The sequence below is a fragment of the Hordeum vulgare genome, chromosome 3H, assembly GCF_904849725.1.
Source record: "Hordeum vulgare subsp. vulgare chromosome 3H, MorexV3_pseudomolecules_assembly, whole genome shotgun sequence".
NCBI lineage: Eukaryota > Viridiplantae > Streptophyta > Magnoliopsida > Poales > Poaceae > Hordeum > Hordeum vulgare.
Genome location: NC_058520.1, coordinates 549,017,916 through 549,037,121, shown reverse-complemented (window position 1 = coordinate 549,037,121; position 19,206 = coordinate 549,017,916). Strand labels below are relative to the sequence as shown.

The 19,206-nt window shown below is 43.8% G+C and overlaps 1 protein-coding gene across 1 annotated transcript; it reads left to right on the top strand.

Moving 5' to 3' along the window:
• The first annotated feature begins 51 nt into the window (after window positions 1-51).
• On the top strand, window positions 52-948 carry LOC123444915. Its single transcript, XM_045121800.1, has 2 exons — window positions 52-432; window positions 512-948. Exons 1-2 carry the CDS (start codon window positions 175-177, stop codon window positions 944-946), a joined length of 693 nt encoding a protein of 230 aa, XP_044977735.1. The 5' UTR covers window positions 52-174; the 3' UTR covers window positions 947-948.
• Window positions 949-19,206: the final 18,258 nt, after the last annotated feature.

Sequence of the window (19,206 nt, the reverse complement as noted above, 5' to 3'; positions counted from 1 at the left end):
GGTTTGGCTCGCGTAGCCCTCACGGCTGCGGCCTGCGGGTTGAGTTAAATCGTCACGAAATCGGGCGGCGCACATTTCCTCCCTTCTTGAGCTACCGAATCTCGGCCAAGGTCATTTTGATTGCCTTTCTCACAAGTGGAGTTCGAATGTCAGAGACGATGTGGCGTTCCTTTGATGAAAATGCATCTCCGTCTTGCTGGAGAAGAAAATCGAGCTCATCAATGTAGTCCAAGTAATGCTACATCGCCGCCTCCTTCCCTTTCAACGTCGGGCTACTCCGGTGTGGGTTACAATCTGAACGATCCGGCCACCGTGCAGAACTTTTTCCGCATTACCCACGAGAAATTGTGCAAGGTGATGTTCAAGCCTCGGAAGACTTGGCCAGCTGAAAAGGAAGACATCGGTATCACCATTATCAACCCTCTGAGACCGGTAAGGTTTTATCATATATTTTGTTTTTTCCCTTTCCTTTTAACAAGATTCTTACTTCTCTTTTCCTCCATGTTTGTAGATTTCGATGAAAAAGTCTCGGCAGATCAACTGTCCGATGCCCTTGCCCGAGGACCCCAAGACGGTCTTATTGACAACAACCATGCTGGTCGAGAAGCCGTACATGGCTTCGAAGGAGAAGGACGAGAAGAAGAAGGAGAAGAAAAAGGCCCGAGAGGGTCTTCGATCGAAGGGTCCATCGGACACCAGGTCCGAAGACACGTTTGCTCCCTCCAATCTGAAGGGAGAAGAGGGAGAAGATGATGAGGAGGAGAGTGGATACTCCCACACAAAGAAGAGGGCAGCGTCCGAAGACATCGAGGGAGATCTAGTTCCCTCTGCCCCGAAGAGGCAATGCAGGGCCCCACTGGCCATGTTCGATGATGTTTCAGATTCCAACGAGGAATCTGAGGATTTTGAATTGGTCCCTCGAAGGACCCTCGGGGTGAAACCCTAATCGCAAAGGTATGGATCCAATCACCCAAACATCCTATAGTTTTGAGGTTATGTGTTAATGGTTAGGTCTTCTTTCCGTATTGCAGCCCACAACGTGATTTTCCCACTGATCAGATCTCGGAGGGGGACTCTTTGCGAGCCAATCTCGCGGGAAAGCGGGGTCGCTTAACACAACACGCCCCCCCCCCCCCCCCGCCGCCGCCATCAAGGAGATTGGAGAGGCAGTGTCTCGAGAGAATCCCCCAGAACTGGAAATCAGGGTCGGGGTAACGATATTATGGCTGAGGTTAATACCTCGGCCGCCAAGGGCCAGGAAGATGAATCCCTCCTGGTAAGCAAGTAAGGAGAGCTCAGACACTCCGGGTCTTCTCCAAATACAATTTCGGAGACCTATCAACCTCTGGAACCATCTGCAAAAGTTTCTCCGCAAAGGGAAACTATAATGCCGTACACATAGCCGTTCACAACAGAACGGCCCCAATCCGGGTGTTCGGCTATGATGGAGGAGGATCTAAATGACTCTTCCATCCCTCAAGAACACCACACTCTTGTGGGTGCGGTTTTGAAAAGCATTTGATCCGTCGACATTGGATTGAAAGAGGCTTTCGACGGCCTGCTCGCACGCTTCAAGGTAATTCACAGTCTTTTTTACAAAGTAATTGTGTTTTATGGGTTTATAAGCAATCCCTATATTCAGTAGCCCCCGAGCCCTGTGTGAGTTTAAAAATCTCATCCAGGGCGTCAAAGTAGTGCGGGAAAACACACCCATATAGTTATAAAAAGTGAACCGTAGCCCCCAAGACGCTAGTAGGACAATGAAAAGATCCTAGCACAGGATTTCAAAAAATCTGATAAATTGAGAGTCTAACACGCATTTCTGCAAGCCTCGTCCTCGGCAGCACCCCCAAATCCGTAGAGTTGGCGGAAATGAACCGGAAGCTGAAGAGCTCTGAAGAAGAACTCGACCTTCTGAACAAGCGGTTTGATGACGTGATGTTCCTCACTGGTGCGTTGGTTTCTCTCCAAGCTTAACGGATGATGCAGAACATCGATGACAAGTATTTCCCTCAGTTAAGAAGCCAAGGTATCAATCCAGTAGGAAGATCCACAAGACTATGTAATCAATACCTGCACACAAATAGCAAATCCCCGCAACCCAACACGTAGAGGGGTTGCCAATCCCTCGTGGGTAAAGTAAGGATAAATTGATAGATGCATATAGTAGTGATAGCAAATAGAATACATCAAGGTATTTTTGGGTTTTTGATAATATAGATCTGAAAACAAAAGAGCAAATAAAGTAGAAAAGCAAATAACAAAGTAGAGATTGCAAATAGATGATGTGAAGTACACCTGGGGGGCGTAGGTTTCACTAGTGGCTTCTCTCGAGAAAATAGCAAGCAGTGGGTAGACAAATTATTGTTGGGCAATTGATAGAAAAGCAAATAATCATGAAGATATTCATGACAATGATCATGTATATAGGCATCACGTCCAAGATAAGTAGACCGACTTCTGCTTGCATCTACTTCTATTACTCCACACATTAACCATTATCCAGCATGCATCTAGTGTATTGAGATTCATGGAGAAACGGAGTAATGCCTAAGAACGATGACATGATGTAGACAAGATCTATTCATGTAGGAATGGACTCCATCGTTTTATCCTTGATAACAACGATACATGTGTGTCATGTCTCTTTCTGTCACTAAGATTGAGCACCGCAAGATCGAACCCATCACAAAGCACCTCTTCCCATTACAAGATAGAAGATCAAGTTGGCCACACAAAAACCAAATATCAGAGGAGAAATACGATGTTGTAATAATCAAGCATGAATATGTTTTCATAGATCTGATCATAAACTCACAATTCATCGCATCCCAACAAACACACCACAAAAGAAAGAGTTACATCATATGGATCTACAAGAGACCATTGTATTGAGAAATAAAACGAGATAGAAAACCATCTAGCTACTGCTTACGGACCCGTAGGTATGATATGAACTACTCACGCATCATCACTGGAGGAGCGCCAATGAGGATGGTGAACCCCTCCGTGATTGTGTTCCTTTCCGGAACGAGCTCTAGATTGGTTTTCATGGCTCTGGAATTTCCGACGGCTGAAATGATTTTTCGTCGACTCCTCTAGGGTTTTCTGAATATTGGGATATTTATAGAGCTCAATGGCGGCGGAGAAGCTTCCAGAGGGCCCCACTAGACACCAGGCCACACTAGGGGCCTCTAGCACTCCGTGGTGTCTAGTAGCCCCCGTGGGACTTGGCTGCTGCTCATTCTTGCCCCCCAAATTTCCTTCTGGTCCCAAAAAATCTTCATAAAGTTTCATGGCAATTGGACCTCATGTGATATGTATTTTCCGCGAAGGAAAAAATAGCAAACAACAACAATTGACACTAGGCACTATGTCAATAGGTTAGTCCCAAAAAATGATTTAAAACTGCTATAAAATGATTATAAAACATCCAAGGATGATATCATATCAGCATAGAACAATAAAAAATTATAGATACGTTGGAGACGTATCAACATCCCCAAGCTTAATTCTTGCTCGTCCTCGAGTAGGTAAATGATAAAAACAAAATTTTTGATTGTGGAATGTTTCCTCACATGTTTATCGTATTATTTTTCTTTCAGCATGGACATATGGACTTGTAGATGACACAACACAATAGTCAATAATTTGACATGAAGATTTCAACACTCAAGCATATCAACAAGCAACTAAGTCTTTAAAAATATCACATATTAGAGTATTAGAGTTGGCACTTGCAAATTTACTTGGAACGGCGTTGAAATACCAAATATAGGTAGGTATGGTGGACTCATTTGGCACAACTTTTGGTTTGGAATTTTGATGCACAAGCAGTATTCCCGCTTAGTACAAGTGAAGGCTAGCAAATAGATTGAGAAGCACCCAACCAAGGAACAAAAATCATCATAGGTGAACATTAAACATAACTAACACCGAATAATGCAACATAAGTAGGATGTAATTTCATAGCATAATTATTGACTTCATGTGCATGCATAGGAAATCACAAACCTTAACACCAATATTCTTACTAGAGCATAATTACTCATCAATATTCATATCGCAAAAACTATTGCAAAGAATCAAGTTTAACATCCAATTATCTTCATGAATTTTTTTTATTATATCTTTCGTGGACATTCCTCACTTTGGAACTAATTTTCATTTAAAGTAAATTGCCAAAGCAAATAACAAGCTCTCAAACAAGTATAAGTGAAGCACGAGTGCACAAGGTTCTTTTAAAAAATTAACTCTCAAAATTATATAAGTGAAGCAAGAGAGGATTTCTTCAAAATTTCAGCTACTCTGAAAATAATATAAGTGAAGCATAAGAGTAAAATTCTTCAAAATAACAGCACCACTGTGCTCAAAAAGATATAAGTGAAGTACTTGAGAAATTCCATGGCTCAAAAAATTTAAGTGAAGCATAAATAGCGATTCTAACAAATCATAGCATAATTTAGCTATCTCAAATGGGTGTGTCCAACAAGGTTTATTATGACAAACTAATCAGAAAATAAATAAAAGACACAAATGATACAAGACGCTCCAAGGAAAACTCATGATATGTGACGAATAAAAATATAGCTCCAAGTAAAATTACCGATGGTTTCTACAAGAAAGAGGGGATGCCTTCCGGGGCATCCCCAAGCTTAGCTCATTGGTACTCCTTAGATATTGCCTTGGGGTGCCATGGGCTTCTGCTACGGCAACAAAAGTTCTTCCCCGACAGTGGTGCCAGAGATCCTTCTGTTGTCTCTGGGGCTTGCGTTGGTTCTTCCCTTGAAGAGGAAAGGGTGATGCAGCACAGGAGCAGTAAGTATTTCCCTCAGTTTAAGAACCAAGGTATCAATCCAGTAGGAGAATCTCGTCAAGTCCAGAGTACCTGCGCAAACACAAAAGAGCTTGCACCCAACGCTATAAAGGGGTTGTCAATCCCTTCAAGATTGTTTGCAAAGTGAGATCTGAAGGCGGAAAGTGCAACGAAGTAAAAAGTGCAAGGCTGAAAATATGGTGTTGAGTAGACCCTGGGGGCCATAGTGAGGCTTCTCTCAAAATAGCAAGTATTATGGTGGGTGAACAAATTACTGTCGAGCAATTGATAGAACCGCGCAAAGTCATGACGATATCTAAGGCAATGATCATACATATAGTCATCACGTCCGAGACAAGTAGACTGATACTTTATGCATCTACTACTATTACTCCACACATCGACCGCTATCCAGCATGCATCTAGTGTATTGAGTTCATGACGAACAGAGTAACGCCTTAAGCAAGATGACATGATGTAGAGGGATAATCTCAAACCAATGATGAAAACCCCATCTTTTTACCCTTGATGGCAACAACACGATGCGTGCCTCGCTACCCCCTCTGTCACTGGGTGAGGTCACCGCACGGTATGAACCCAAAACCAAGCACTTCTCCCATTGCAAGAATCATAGATCTAGTTGGCCAGACAAAACCCACAACTCGAAGAGAATTACAAGGATATGAAATCAAGCATAAGAGAGATGAGAAGAAACTCAAATAAGATTAATAGATAATCTGTTCATAAATCCACAATTCATCGGATCTCGACAAACACACCACAAAAGAAGATTACATCGGATAGATCTCCATGAAGATCATGGAGAACTTTGTATTGAAGATCCAAGAGAGAGAAGAAAACATCTAGTTACTAGCTATGGACCCATAGGTCTATGGTGAACTACTCACGCATCATCGGAGAGGTCATGGTGTTGATAAAGAAGCCCTCCGTATCCAAATCCCCCTCCGGCAGGGCACCAGAACGTGCCCCAGATGGGATCTTGCGGAGACAGAAGCTTGCTGCGGCGGAAAAGTACTTTTGATGATCTCCTAATTTTTTTGGGATTTTTAGGGAATATATAGGCACAAAACCTAGGGCAAAGGGGCCTCAGGGAGCCCACAAGCCAGGGGGCCGCGGCCTCCCCCCTGGCCGCGCCATGAGGGCTTGTGGGGTCCCTGGTGGGCCCCTGCCCTGATTCTCCGGCTCTCCGATCTTTTTCTGTTCCGGAAAAAAATCTTTTTGACAGTTTCATTCCGTTTGGACTCTGTTCAAAATCCTCCTCTGAAAGGGGTAAAAAACATGGAAAGAAGAGGAACTGGCACTTGGCACTGAGTTAATAAGTTAGTCCCAAAAAATATATAAAAGGCATACAAAACATCCAAAGTTTGACAAGATAATAGCATGAAACCATAAAAAATTATAGATACGTTGGAGACGTATCAAGCATCCCCAAGCTTAACTCCTGCTCGTCCTCGAGTAGGGAAGTGATAAAGAATGAATTTTTGATGTGGAATGCTACCTATCATAGTTGTCCTTTGCAACTTCTTTCACGTGACATGAATGTTCAGATCCATAAGATTCAAAACAATAGTTTGCTATTGACATGAAAACAATAATACTTCAAGCAAACTAGCAAGGTAATCATGAACTTTCAAAATAACAAGGCGAAGGAAAGTTATCCCTACAAAATCATATAGTCTGGCTATGCTCCATCATCCTCACACAACTAATGTAAATCATGCACAACCCCGGTATTGGCCAAGTAATTGTTTTTGCACTCTTACTTTCTCAAACTTTTTATCACGCAATACATGAGCGCGAGCCATGGATATAGCACTATAGGTGGAATAGAGTGTGGTGGTGGTTGTGAGACAAAAAGGAGGAGATGGTCACATTGACTCGGCGTATCAAAAGGCTATGGAGATGCCCATTAATAGATATCAATGTGAATGAGTAGGGATTGCCATACAAAGGATGCACTAGAGCTATAACTATGTGAAAGCTCAAAAGGAGGACTAGTGGGTGTGCATCCAACTTGCTTGCTCGCGAAGACCTAGGGCAATTTTGAGGAAGCCCATCATTGGAACATACAAGCCAAGTTATATAATGAAGATTCCCACTAGCATATGGTAGTGACAAAGTAAGAAGCTCTCAATCATGAAGAACATGGTGCTATTATGAAGCACAAGTGTGGAAAAAGATAGTAGCATTGTCCCTTCTCTCTTTTTCTCTCTTTTTTTTATTTGGGCTCTTAGGCCTCTTTTTTTATTTTTGGGCTCTTTGGCCTTTTTTTATTTCCTCACATGGGACAATGCTCTAATAATGATGATCATCACACTTTTATTTACTCACAGCTCAAAGCTTAGAACGATGATGACTCTATAGGAAATGCCTCCAGCAGTGTACCGGGATGTGCAACGATCTAGCATGGCGTATGACGTTGAAACATCTCGCTAGCTATCTTACGATCATGCAATGGCAATATGAGAGTGACGACACAAGTCATGAGACGGAACGGTGGGAGTTGCATGGCAATATATCTCGGAATGGCTATGAAAATGCCATAGTAAGTAGGTATGGTGGCTGTTTTGAGGAAGGCATATAATGGGTTTGTGCACCAGCGAGAATTGCGCGGCACTAGAGAGGCTAGCAATGGTGGAAGGTGAAAGTGCATCTATACCATGGACTCACATTAGTCATGAAGAAATCACATACTTGTTGCGAAAGTTTTTATTAGTAAATCGAAACAAAGTGCTAAACGCATACTCCGAGGGGAAGGGTTGGTAGGTGTAAACCATCGCGCGATCCCGACCTCAACACAAAGGATGACAATCAATAGATCAATTATGCTCCGACTTCCTAACATAGCGGTTCACCATACGTGCATGCTACGGGAATCACTAACTTCAACACAAGTATTTCTATATTCACAACACCCTACTAACATAACTCTTAATATTACCGAATCCACGTCTCAAAACTAATTGAGAGGAATCCAGACTTCTCTTTCTACTCAATGCACATGAAGATGGAGGTTTTTGTATCCTATTTGGGTACCTATCACATTTGGGACTACTTTCATAGCATAAGACAACTACCAAGTCACACACCGTCGTGTTCTAAAAGATATAAGTGAAGCACATAGAGCAAAAGTATCTAGCTCAAAAGATATAAGTGAAGCACTATGAGCATTCTAGCAAAAATCACGATGAGTGAATGTCTCTCTCTCTCAAAAAGGTGTGCAGCAAGGATGATTGTGACACAACAAAAATAAAAGACTCCTATGATACAAGACGCTCCAAGCAAAACACATATCATGTGGTGAATAAAAATATGGCTCCAAGTAATGTTATCGATGGATTGAAGACGAAAGAGGGGATGCCTTCCCGGGGCATCCCCAAGCTTCGGCTTTTTGGTGTCCTTGAATTTGGCTTGGGATGCCTTGGGCATCCCCAAGCTTGAGCTATTTCCACTCCTTATATCTTTGTCCATGATAACATCACCCAAAACTTGAAAACTTCACAACACAAAACTTAAACAGAAACTCGTGATAACATTAGCACAAGAAAACAAACTACCACTTCTTTTGGTATTGTAGAAAACTTGAATTCTATCTATATTGGTGTTGGGATACTGTATTCTCACTTTTCCATGGCTAGTACCCCCGATACTAACCATAGTTTCATCAAAACAAGCAACCAACTCAACAAAAACAGAATCTCTCAAAAACAGACCAGTCTGTAGCAATCTGTATACTTCTAGTACCTCAAAAAATCTCACAAATTATGACTGCCTGGGCAAAAGGCATATAAACCAGAAGAAAAAATAATCAACTCAAAATATATTTCTGAATAAAAATGAAAAATCATCTCGTGAGCAAAAAGTTTCTGTCTTTTTCCAGCAGGATCAAACAACCATCACCAAGACTAATCATAAAGGTTTTGCTTGGCTCAAACACAAAAGGAACACAAAAAACATAATCACAACAGAATTATAATGGTGTGGACGCAACAAAACAGAAAGAAAAAGATAAATTCATTGGGTTGCCTCCCAACAAGCGCTATTGTTTAATGCCCTTAGCTAGGCATAAAAGCGATAGAATCACGTATCGTCGTCTTTGGTGCTCAAACCATAAGTGGCCCTCATCATGGATTCATAAGGCAATCTTATTTTCTTTCTAGGAAAGTGTTCCATGCCCTTCCTTAAAGGAAATTGAAATCTAATATTCCCTTCCTTCATATCGATGATAGCACCGATAGTCCTTAGGAAAGGTCTACCAAGAATAATAGGGCATGTAGGATTGCAATCAATGTCAAGCACAATGAAATCCACGGGTACATAGTTACTATTTGCAATAATAAGAACATCATTGATCCTTCCCATGGGTTTCTTGACAGTAGAATCAGCAAGATGCAAATTAAGAGAACACTCTTCAATCTCATTAAAACCCAGAACATCACATAAAGACTTTGGAATCGCGGAAACATTAGCACCCAAATCACACAAAGCATTGCATTCAAAGTTTTTGATTTTGATTTTGATAGTAGGTTCCCACTCATCATGAAGCTTTCTAGGGATAGAGACTTCCAATTCAAGTTTCTCTTCAAGAGGTTTTATCATAGCTTCGACGATATGATCGGTAAAGCCCTTGTTTTGGCTATAAGCATGTGGAGAGTTTAACATGGATTGCATCAAGGAAATGCATTCAATCAAGGAGCAACTATCATAATTGAATTCCTTGAAATCCATAGTAGTAATTTCATTACTACTCAAAGTTTTAACATCTTCTACTCCACTTTCAATGCTTTTAGCATCAAGATAGATGGACTCCGAATCATTGGGGCTCTTTTCAACCAAAGTGGATTCATATCCAGCCCCATCATCATTAGGTTTGACACAAGAAAACAAAGATTCAATGTGAGTCACACCAAGCACTTTAAGATCTTCGTGATTCTCATCACGAGTTTCGGGTTTAGCATCCATTTTATTGACTAAGGTAGCCTGCTTATCAGAGATCTGGCCTACTGATACGTCTCCATCGTATCTACTTTTCCAAACTCTTTTGCCCTTGTTTTGGACTCTAATTTGCATCATTTGAATGGAACTAACCTGGACTGACGCTGTTTTTAGCAGAATTGCCTTGGTGTTGTTTTTGTGCAGAAATGAAAGTTCTCAGAACGTCCTGAAAATTTACGAAGAATATTTCTGGAAAATATGAAAAAAACCTGCGCAAAGATCCACCGGAGGGGATGGGCCAGTGGGCCACAAGTGTTGGAATTATGCCCTAGAGGCAATAATAAATATAGTTATTATTATAATTCCTGTATCAAGATAATCGTTTATTATCCATGCTATAATTGTATTGAATGAAGACTCATTTACATGTGTGGATACGTAGACAAAACACCGTCCCTAGAAAGCCTCTAGTTGGCTAGCCAGTTGATCAAAGATAGTCAGTGTCTTCTGATTATGAACAAGGTGTTGTTGCTTGATAACTGGATCACGTCATTAGGAGAATCACGTGATGGACTAGACCCAAACTAATAGACGTAGCATGTTGATCGTGTCATTTTGTTGCTACTGTTTTCTGCGTGTCAAGTATTTATTCCTATGACCATGAGATCATATAACTCACTGACACCGGAGGAATGCTTTGTGTGTATCAAACGTCGCAACGTAACTGGGTGACTATAAAGATGCTCTACAGGTATCTCCGAAGGTGTTAGTTGAGTTAGTATGGATCAAGACTGGGATTTGTCACTCCGTGTGATGGAGAGGTATCTCGGGGCCCACTCGGTAATACAACATCACACACAAGCCTTGCAAGCAATGTAACTTATTGTAAGTTGCGGGATCTTGTATTATGGAACGAGTAAAGAGACTTGCCGGTAAACGAGATTGAAATAGGTATGCGGATACTGACGATCGAATCTCGGGCAAGTAACATACCGAAGGACAAAGGGAATGACATACGGGATTATATGAATCCTTGGCACTGAGGTTCAAACGATAAGATCTTCGTAGAATATGTAGGATCCAATATGGGCATCCAGGTCCCGCTATTGGATATTGACCGAGGAGTCTCTTGGGTCATGTCTACATAGTTCTCGAACCCGCAGGGTCTGCACACTTAAGGTTCGACGTTGTTTTATGCGTATTTGAGTTATATGGTTGGTTACCGAATGTTGTTCGGAGTCCCGGATGAGATCACGGACGTCACGAGGGTTTCCGGAATGGTCCGGAAACGAAGATTGATATATAGGATGACCTCATTTGATTACCGGAAGGTTTTCGGAGTTACCGGGAATGTACCGGGAATGACGAATGGGTTCCGGGAGTTCACCGAGGGGGGGGGGGGGAACCCACCCCGGGGAAGCCCATAGGCCTTGAGGGTGGCGCACCAGCCCTTTGTGGGCTGGTGGGGCAGCCCAAAAGGGCCCTATGCGCCTAGGAAAGAAAATCAAAGAGAAAAAAAAAGAGGAGGTGGGAAGGGAAGGAAGGACTCCCACCCACCAAACCAAGTCCAACTCGGTTTGGGGGGGGGAGCCTTCCCCCTTGGACTCGGCCGACCCCCTTGGGGCTCCTTGAGCCCCAAGGCAAGGTCCCCTCCCTCCCACCTATATATACGGAGGTTTTAGGGCTGATTTGAGACGACTTTTCCACGGCAGCCCGACCACATACCTCCACGGTTTTTCCTCTAGATCGCGTTTCTGCGGAGCTCGGGCGGAGCCCTGCTGAGACAAGGTCATCTCCAACCTCCGGAGCACCGTCACGCTGCCGGAGAACTCTTCTACCTCTCCGTCTCTCTTGCTAGATCAAGAAGGCCGAGATCATCGTCGAGCTGTACGTGTGCTGAACGCGGAGGTGCCGTCCGTTCGGTACTAGATCGTGGGACTGATCGCGGGATTGTTCACGGGGCGGATCGAGGGACGTGAGGACGTTCCACTACATCAACCGCGTTCACTAACGCTTCTGCTGTACGGTCTACAAGGGTACGTAGATCACTCATCCCCTCTCGTAGATGGACATCACCATGATAGGTCTTCGTGCGCGTAGGAAATTTTTTGTTTCCCTTGCGACGTTCCCCAACAGTGGCATCATGAGCTAGGTTCATGCGTAGATGTCTTCTCAAGTAGAACACAAAAGTTTTTGTGGGCGGTGATGTGCGTTTTTCTGCCCTCCTTAGTCTTTTCTTGATTCCGCGGTATTGTTGGATTGAAGCGGCTTGGACCGACATTACTCGTACGCTTACGAGAGACTGGTTTCATCGCTACGAGTAACCCCGTTGCTCAAAGATGACTGGCAAGTGTCGGTTTCTCCAACTTTAGTTGAATCGGATTTGACCGAGGAGGTCCTTGGATGAGGTTAAATAGCAACTCATATATCTCCGTTGTGGTGTTTGCGTAAGTAAGATGCGATCCTACTAGATACCCATGGTCACCACGTAAAACATGCAACAACAAAATTAGAGGACGTCTAACTTGTTTTTGCAGGGTATGCTTGTGATGTGATATGGCCAACGATGTGATGTGATATATTGGATGTATGAGATGATCATGTTGTAATAGAAAATATCGACTTGCACGTCGATGGTACGGCAACCGGCAGGAGCCATAGGGTTGTCTTTATACTAACGTTTGTGCTTGCAGATGCGTTTACTATTTTGCTAGGATGTAGCTTTAGTAGTAATAGCATGAGTAGCACGACAACCCCGATGGCAACACGTTGATGGAGATCATGGTGTGGTGCCGGTGACAAGAAGATCGTGCCGGTGCTTTGGTGATGGAGATCAAGAAGCACGTGATGATGGCCATATCATGCCACTTATGAATTGCATGTGATGTTAATCCTTTTATGCACCTTATTTTGCTTAGAACGATGGTAGCATTATGAGGTGATCTCTCACTAAAATTTCAATACGAAATTGTGTTCTCCCCGACTGTGCACCGTTGCTACAGTTCGTTGTTTCGAGACACCACGTGATGATCGGGTGTGATAGACTCAACGTTCACATACAGCGGGTGCAAAACAGTTGCGCACGCGGAACACTCGGGTTAAGCTTGACGAGCCTAGCATGTGCAGACATGGCCTCGGAACACATGAGACCGAAAGGTCGATCATGAATCATATAGATGATATGATTAGCATAGGGATGCTTACCACTGAAACTATACTCAACTCACGTGATGATCGGACTTGAGCTAGTGTAAGTGGATCATGAACCACTCAAATGACTAGAGAGATGTACTTTTTGAGTGGGAGTTTAGCAAATAATTTGATTAAGTTAAACTCTAATTATCTTGAACATAGTCTAAGTCCACTTTGAATATATTTGTGTTGTAGATCATGGCTCACGCGACTGTCACCCTGAATTTTAATACGTTCCTAGAGAAAGCTAAGTTGAAAGATGATGGAAGCAACTTTGTAGACTGGGCTCGTAATCTTAAGCTAATCTTACAAGCTGGGAAGAAGGATTATGTCCTTAATGCTACGCTAGGAGATGAACCACCCGCTACGGCTGATCAGGATGTTAAGAACGCTTGGTTAGCACGTAAGGAGGACTACTCAGTAGTTCAATGTGCAGTTTTGTATGGCTTAGAACCGGGACTTCAACGTCGCTTTGAGCATCATGGAGCATTTGAGATGTTCCAGGAGTTGAAGTTCATCTTTCAGAAGAACGCCCAGATCGAGAGGTATGAGACCTCCGATAAATTCTATGCTTGCAAAATGGAGGAGAACTTGTCTGTCAGTGAACATGTGCTCAAAATGTCTGGGTACTCAAACCGTGTAGCTGAGTTGGGGATTGAACTCCCACAAGAGGCTATCACTGACAGAATCCTTCAATCACTGCTGCCAAGCTATAAAGGCTTTGTGTTGAACTACAACATGCAAGGGATGAACAAGTCACCCGGCGAGTTGTTTGCGATGCTGAAAGTCGCAGAGTCTGAACTCCGTAAAGAACATCAAGTGTTGATGGTGAATAAGACCACTAGTTTCAAGAGAAATGGCAAAGGAAAGAAGGGTAATTCAAGGAAGAGCGGCAAGCCTGTTGCCAATCCGACGAAGAAACCCAAAGCTGGACCTAAGCCTGAAACAGAGTCCTACTATTGCAAGGGTATGGGTCACTGGAAGCGCAACTGCCCCAAGTATCTGGCTGATAAGAAGGCGGCCAAAGAAAAATCAGGTATATTGGATATACATGTTATTGATGTATACTTAACCGGCTCTCATAGTAGTGCCTGGGTATTCGATACCGGTTCTGTTGCTCATATTTGCAACTCAAAACAAGAACTGCGGAATAGACGAAGGTTGGCGAAAGATGAAGTGACGATGCGCGTAGGAAATGGTTCCAAGGTTGATGCAATCGCCGTCGGCACAGTTTCACTTCAGTTACCATCAGGATTAGTGATGAACTTAAATCATTGTTATTTAGTGCCTGCGTTGAGCATGAACATTATATCTGGATCTTGTTTAATGCAAGACGGTTACTCTTTTAAGTCAGAGAATAATGGTTGTTCTATTTCTATGAGTAACATCTTTTATGGTCATGCACCTAATGTGAGAGGATTGTTCATATTGAATCTTGATAGCGATACACATATACATAACATTGAGACCAAAAGAGTTAGAGTTAACAATGATAGCGCCATATTTTTGTGGCAGTGCCGCTTAGGTCATATTGGTGTAAAGCGCATGAAGAAACTCCATGCTGATGGACTTTTTGAGTCACTTGACTTTGATTCACTTGACACGTGCGAACCATGCCTCATGGGCAAGATGACTAAGACTCCATTCTCCGGAACTATGGAGTGTGCAAGTGACTTGTTGGAAATCATACATACCGATGTGTGTGGTCCGATGAGCGTAGAGGCGCGCGGCGGATATCGTTATTTTCTCACCTTCACTGACAATTTGAGTAGATATGGTTATGTCTACTTGATGAAGCACAAGTCTGAAACATTTGAAAAGTTCAAGCAATTTCAGAGTGAAGTGGAAAATCATCGTAACAAGAAGATCAAGTTCCTACGGTGTGATCGTGGGGGTGAATATCTGAGTTTCGAGTTTGGTGCTCACTTAAGACAATGTGGAATTGTTTCACAGTTGACACCGCCTGGAACACCACAGCGTAATGGTGTGTCCAAACGTCGTAATCGTACTTTATTAGAGATGGTGCGATCTATGATGTCTCTTACCGATTTGCCGTTATCATTTTGGGGTTATGCATTAGAAAGAGCTGCATTCACTTTAAATAGGGCACCATCAAAATCCGTTGAGACGACACCATACGAACTGTGGTATGGCAAAAGGCCAAAGTTGTCGTTTCTTAAAGTTTGGGGATGTGATGCTTATGTCAAAAAGCTTTAGCCTGAAAAGCTAGAACCCAAAGCGGAAAAGTGCGTCTTCATAGGTTACCCAAAAGAGACAGTTGGGTACACCTTCTATCTCAAATCCGAGGGCAAAGTGTTTGTTGCTAAAAATGGAGCTTTTCTCGAGAAGGAGTTTCTCTCGAGAGAATTGAGTGGGAGGAAGATAGAACTTGACGAGGTTGTCGAACCTCTCATCCCTCTGGATGGTGGCGCAGGGCAAGGGGAAACCTCTGTCATTGCGGCGCCGGTTGAGGAAGAAGTTAATGATGATGATCATGAAACTCCGGTTCAAGTTTCTGTCGAACCACGTAGGTCGACGAGACCACGTGCTGCTCCAGAGTGGTACGGTAATCCCGTCTTATCAATCATGTTGTTAGACAACAATGAACCTGCAAATTATGAAGAAGCAATGGTGGGCCCAGATTCCAACAAATGGCTTGAAGCCATGAAATCCGAGATAGGATCCATGTATGAGAACAAAGTGTGGACTTTGGAGGTACTGCCTGAGGGCCGCAAGGCTATTCAGAATAAATGGATCTTTAAGAGGAAGACGGACGCTGACGGCAATGTGACCGTTTATAAAGCTCGACTTGTGGCAAAGGGTTTTTCACAAGTTCAAGGAGTTGACTACGATGAGACATTCTCACCCGTAGCGATGCTTAAGTCCGTCAGAATCATGTTAGCAATAGCTGCATTTTTCGATTATGAAATCTGGCAGATGGACGTCAAAACGGCGTTCCTTAACGGTTTCCTTAAGGAAGAGTTGTATATGATACAACCCGAAGGTTTTGTCGATCCTAAGAATGCTAACAAGGTGTGCAAGCTCCAGCGATCCATTTATGGACTGGTGCAAGCATCTCGGAGTTGGAACAAACGTTTTGATGAGGTGATCAAAGCATTTGGGTTTATACAAGTGGTTGGAGAATCTTGTATTTACAAGAAAGTGAGTGGGAGCTCTGTGGCGTTTCTAATATTATATGTGGATGACATATTGCTGATTGGAAACAACGTGGAGTTTTTGGAGAGCATAAAGGATTACTTGAATAAAAGTTTCTCTATGAAGGACCTAGGAGAAGCTGCTTACATTCTAGGCATTAAGATCTATAGGGATAGATCAAAACGCCTGATAGGACTTTCACAAAGCACATACCTTGATAAAGTTTTGAAGAGGTTCAAAATGGAATAGTCCAAGAAAGGGTTCTTGCCAGTTTTACAAGGTACGAGATTGAGTAAGACTCAGTGCCCAGCAACTGATGAAGATAGAGAGCATATGCGCTCCGTCCCCTATGCTTCAGCCATAGGTTCTATCATGTATGCAATGCTGTGCACTAGACCGGATGTTAGCCTGGCCATAAGTATGGCGGGTAGGTTCCAGAGTAATCCAGGAGTGGATCACTGGACATCGGTCAAGAATATCCTGAAGTACCTGAAAAGGACTAAGGAGATGTTTCTCGTGTATGGAGGTGACGAAGAGCTCGCCGTAAAAGGTTACGTCGATGCAAGCTTTGACACAGATCCGGATGACTCTAAGTCGCAAACCGGATACGTATTTATTCTTAATGGGGGTGCGGTAAGTTGGTGCAGTTCCAAGCAAAGCGTCGTAGCAGATTATACATGTGAAGAGGAGTACATGGCTGCCTCGGAGGCGGCTAAGGAGGGTGTCTGGATGAAGCAGTTCATGACGGATCTTGGAGTGGTGCCAAGCGCACTGAATCCAATAACCTTGTTCTGTGACAACACGGGTGCCATTGCCTTAGCAAAGGAACCACGGTTTCACAAGAAGACCAGACACATCAAACGACGCTTCAACCTCATCCGCGACTATGTCGAAGGAGAGGACGTGAATATATGCAAAGTGCACACGGATCTGAATGTAGCAGACCCGTTGACTAAACCTCTTCCACGGCCAAAGCATGATCAACACCAGAACTGTATGGGTGTTAGATTTATTACAATGTAATTCGCATGATGATGTGAGGGCTAGATTATTGACTCTAGTGCAAGTGGGAGACTGTTGGAATTATGCCCTAGAGGCAATAATAATTATAGTTATTATTATAATTCCTGTATCAAGATAATCGTTTATTATCCATGCTATAATTGTATTAAATGAAGACTCATTTACATGTGTGGATACATAGACAAAACACCGTCCCTAGCAAGCCTCTAGTTGGCTAGCCAGTTGATCAAAGATAGTCAGTGTCTTCTGATTATGAACAAGGTGTTGTTGCTTGATAACTGGATCACGTCATTAGGAGAATCACGTGATGGACTAGACCCAAACTAATAGACGTAGCATGTTGATCGTGTCATTTTGTTGCTACTGTTTTCTGCGTGTCAAGTATTTATTCCTATGACCATGAGATCATATAACTCACTGACACCGGAGGAATGCTTTGTGTGTATCAAACGTCGCAACGTAACTGGGTGACTATAAAGATGCTCTACAGGTATCTCTGAAGGTGTTAGTTGAGTTAGTATGGATCAAGACTGGGATTTGTCACTCCGTGTGACGGAGAGGTATCTCGGGCCCACTCGGTAATACAACATCACACACAAGCCTTGCAAGCAATGTAACTTATTGTAAGTTGCGGGATCTTGTATTACGGAACGAGTAAAGAGACTTGCCGGTAAACGAGATTGAAATAGGTATGCGGATACTGACGATCGAATCTCGGGCAAGTAACATACCAAAGGACAAAGGGAATGACATACGGGATTATATGAATCCTTGGCATTGAGGTTCAAATGATAAGATCTTCGTAGAATATGTAGGATCCAATATGGGCATCCAGTTCCCGCTATTGGATATTGACCGAGGAGTCTCTCGGGTCATGTCTACATAGTTCTCGAACCCGCAGGGTCTGCACACTTAAGGTTCAACGTTGTTTTATGCGTATTTGAGTTATATGGTTGGTTACCGAATGTTGTTCGGAGTCCCGGATGAGATCACGGACGTCATGAGGGTTTCCGAAATGGTCCGGAAACGAAGATTGATATATAGGATGACCTCATTTGATTACCGGAAGGTTTTCGGAGTTACCGGGAATGTACCGGGAATGACGAATGGGTTCCGGGAGTTCACCGGGGGGGCAACCCACCCCGGGGAAGCCCATAGGCCTTGAGGGTGGCGCATCAGCCCTTAGTGGGCTGGTGGGGCAGCCCAAAAGGGCCCTATGCGCCTAGGAAAGAAAATCAAAGAGAAAAAAAAGAGGAGGTGGGAAGGGAAGGAAGGACTCCCACCCACCAAACCAAGTCCAACTCGGTTTGGGGGGGGGAGCCTTCCCCCTTGGACTCGGCCGACCCCCTTGGGGCTCCTTGAGCCCCAAGGCAAGGTCCCCTCCCTCCCACCTATATATACGGAGGTTTTAGGGCTGATTTGAGACGACTTTTCCACGGCAGCCCGACCACATACCTCCACGGTTTTTCCTCTAGATCGCGTTTCTGCGGAGCTCGGGCGGAGCCCTGCTGAGACAAGGTCATCTCCAACCTCCGGAGCACCGTCACGCTGCCGGAGAACTCTTCTACCTCTCTGTCTCTCTTGCTGGATCAAGAAGGCCGAGATCATCGTCGAGCTGTACGTGTGCTGAACGCGGAGGTGCCGTCCGTTCGGTACTAGAACGTGGGACTGGTCGCGGGATTGTTCGCGGGGCGGATCGAGGGACGTGAGGACGTTCCACTACATCAACCACGTTCACTAACGCTTCTGCTGTACGGTCTACAAGGGTACGTAGATCACTCATCCCCTCTCGTAGATGGACATCACCATGATAGGTCTTCGTGCGCGTAGGAAATTTTTTGTTTCCCTTGCGACGTTCCCCAACAACAAGCCCTGTAGCCGCCATCCCCTAGTGGCGGCTAGCAAGCTTGTGGGGTCCACGTGGCTCTGCCGCCCCCAAACTCAGCTCTATAAATTCACTTTTATCCCAGAAAAAATCAAGAGAGAAGATTTCGTCGCGTTTGCGATACGGAGGCGCCGCCACATCCTGTTCTTCATCTAGAGGCAGATCTGGAGTCCGTTTT

Excerpts from the sequence above, each read along its gene's own strand:
- LOC123444915 (XM_045121800.1), top strand. The coding sequence starts at position 175 with ATGAAAATGCATCTCCGTCTTGCTGGAGAAGAAAATCGAGCTCATCAA. Across the intron at positions 433-511 it reads TTATCAACCCTCTGAGACCG|ATTTCGATGAAAAAGTCTCG; the intron begins GTAAGGTTTTAT and ends CCATGTTTGTAG.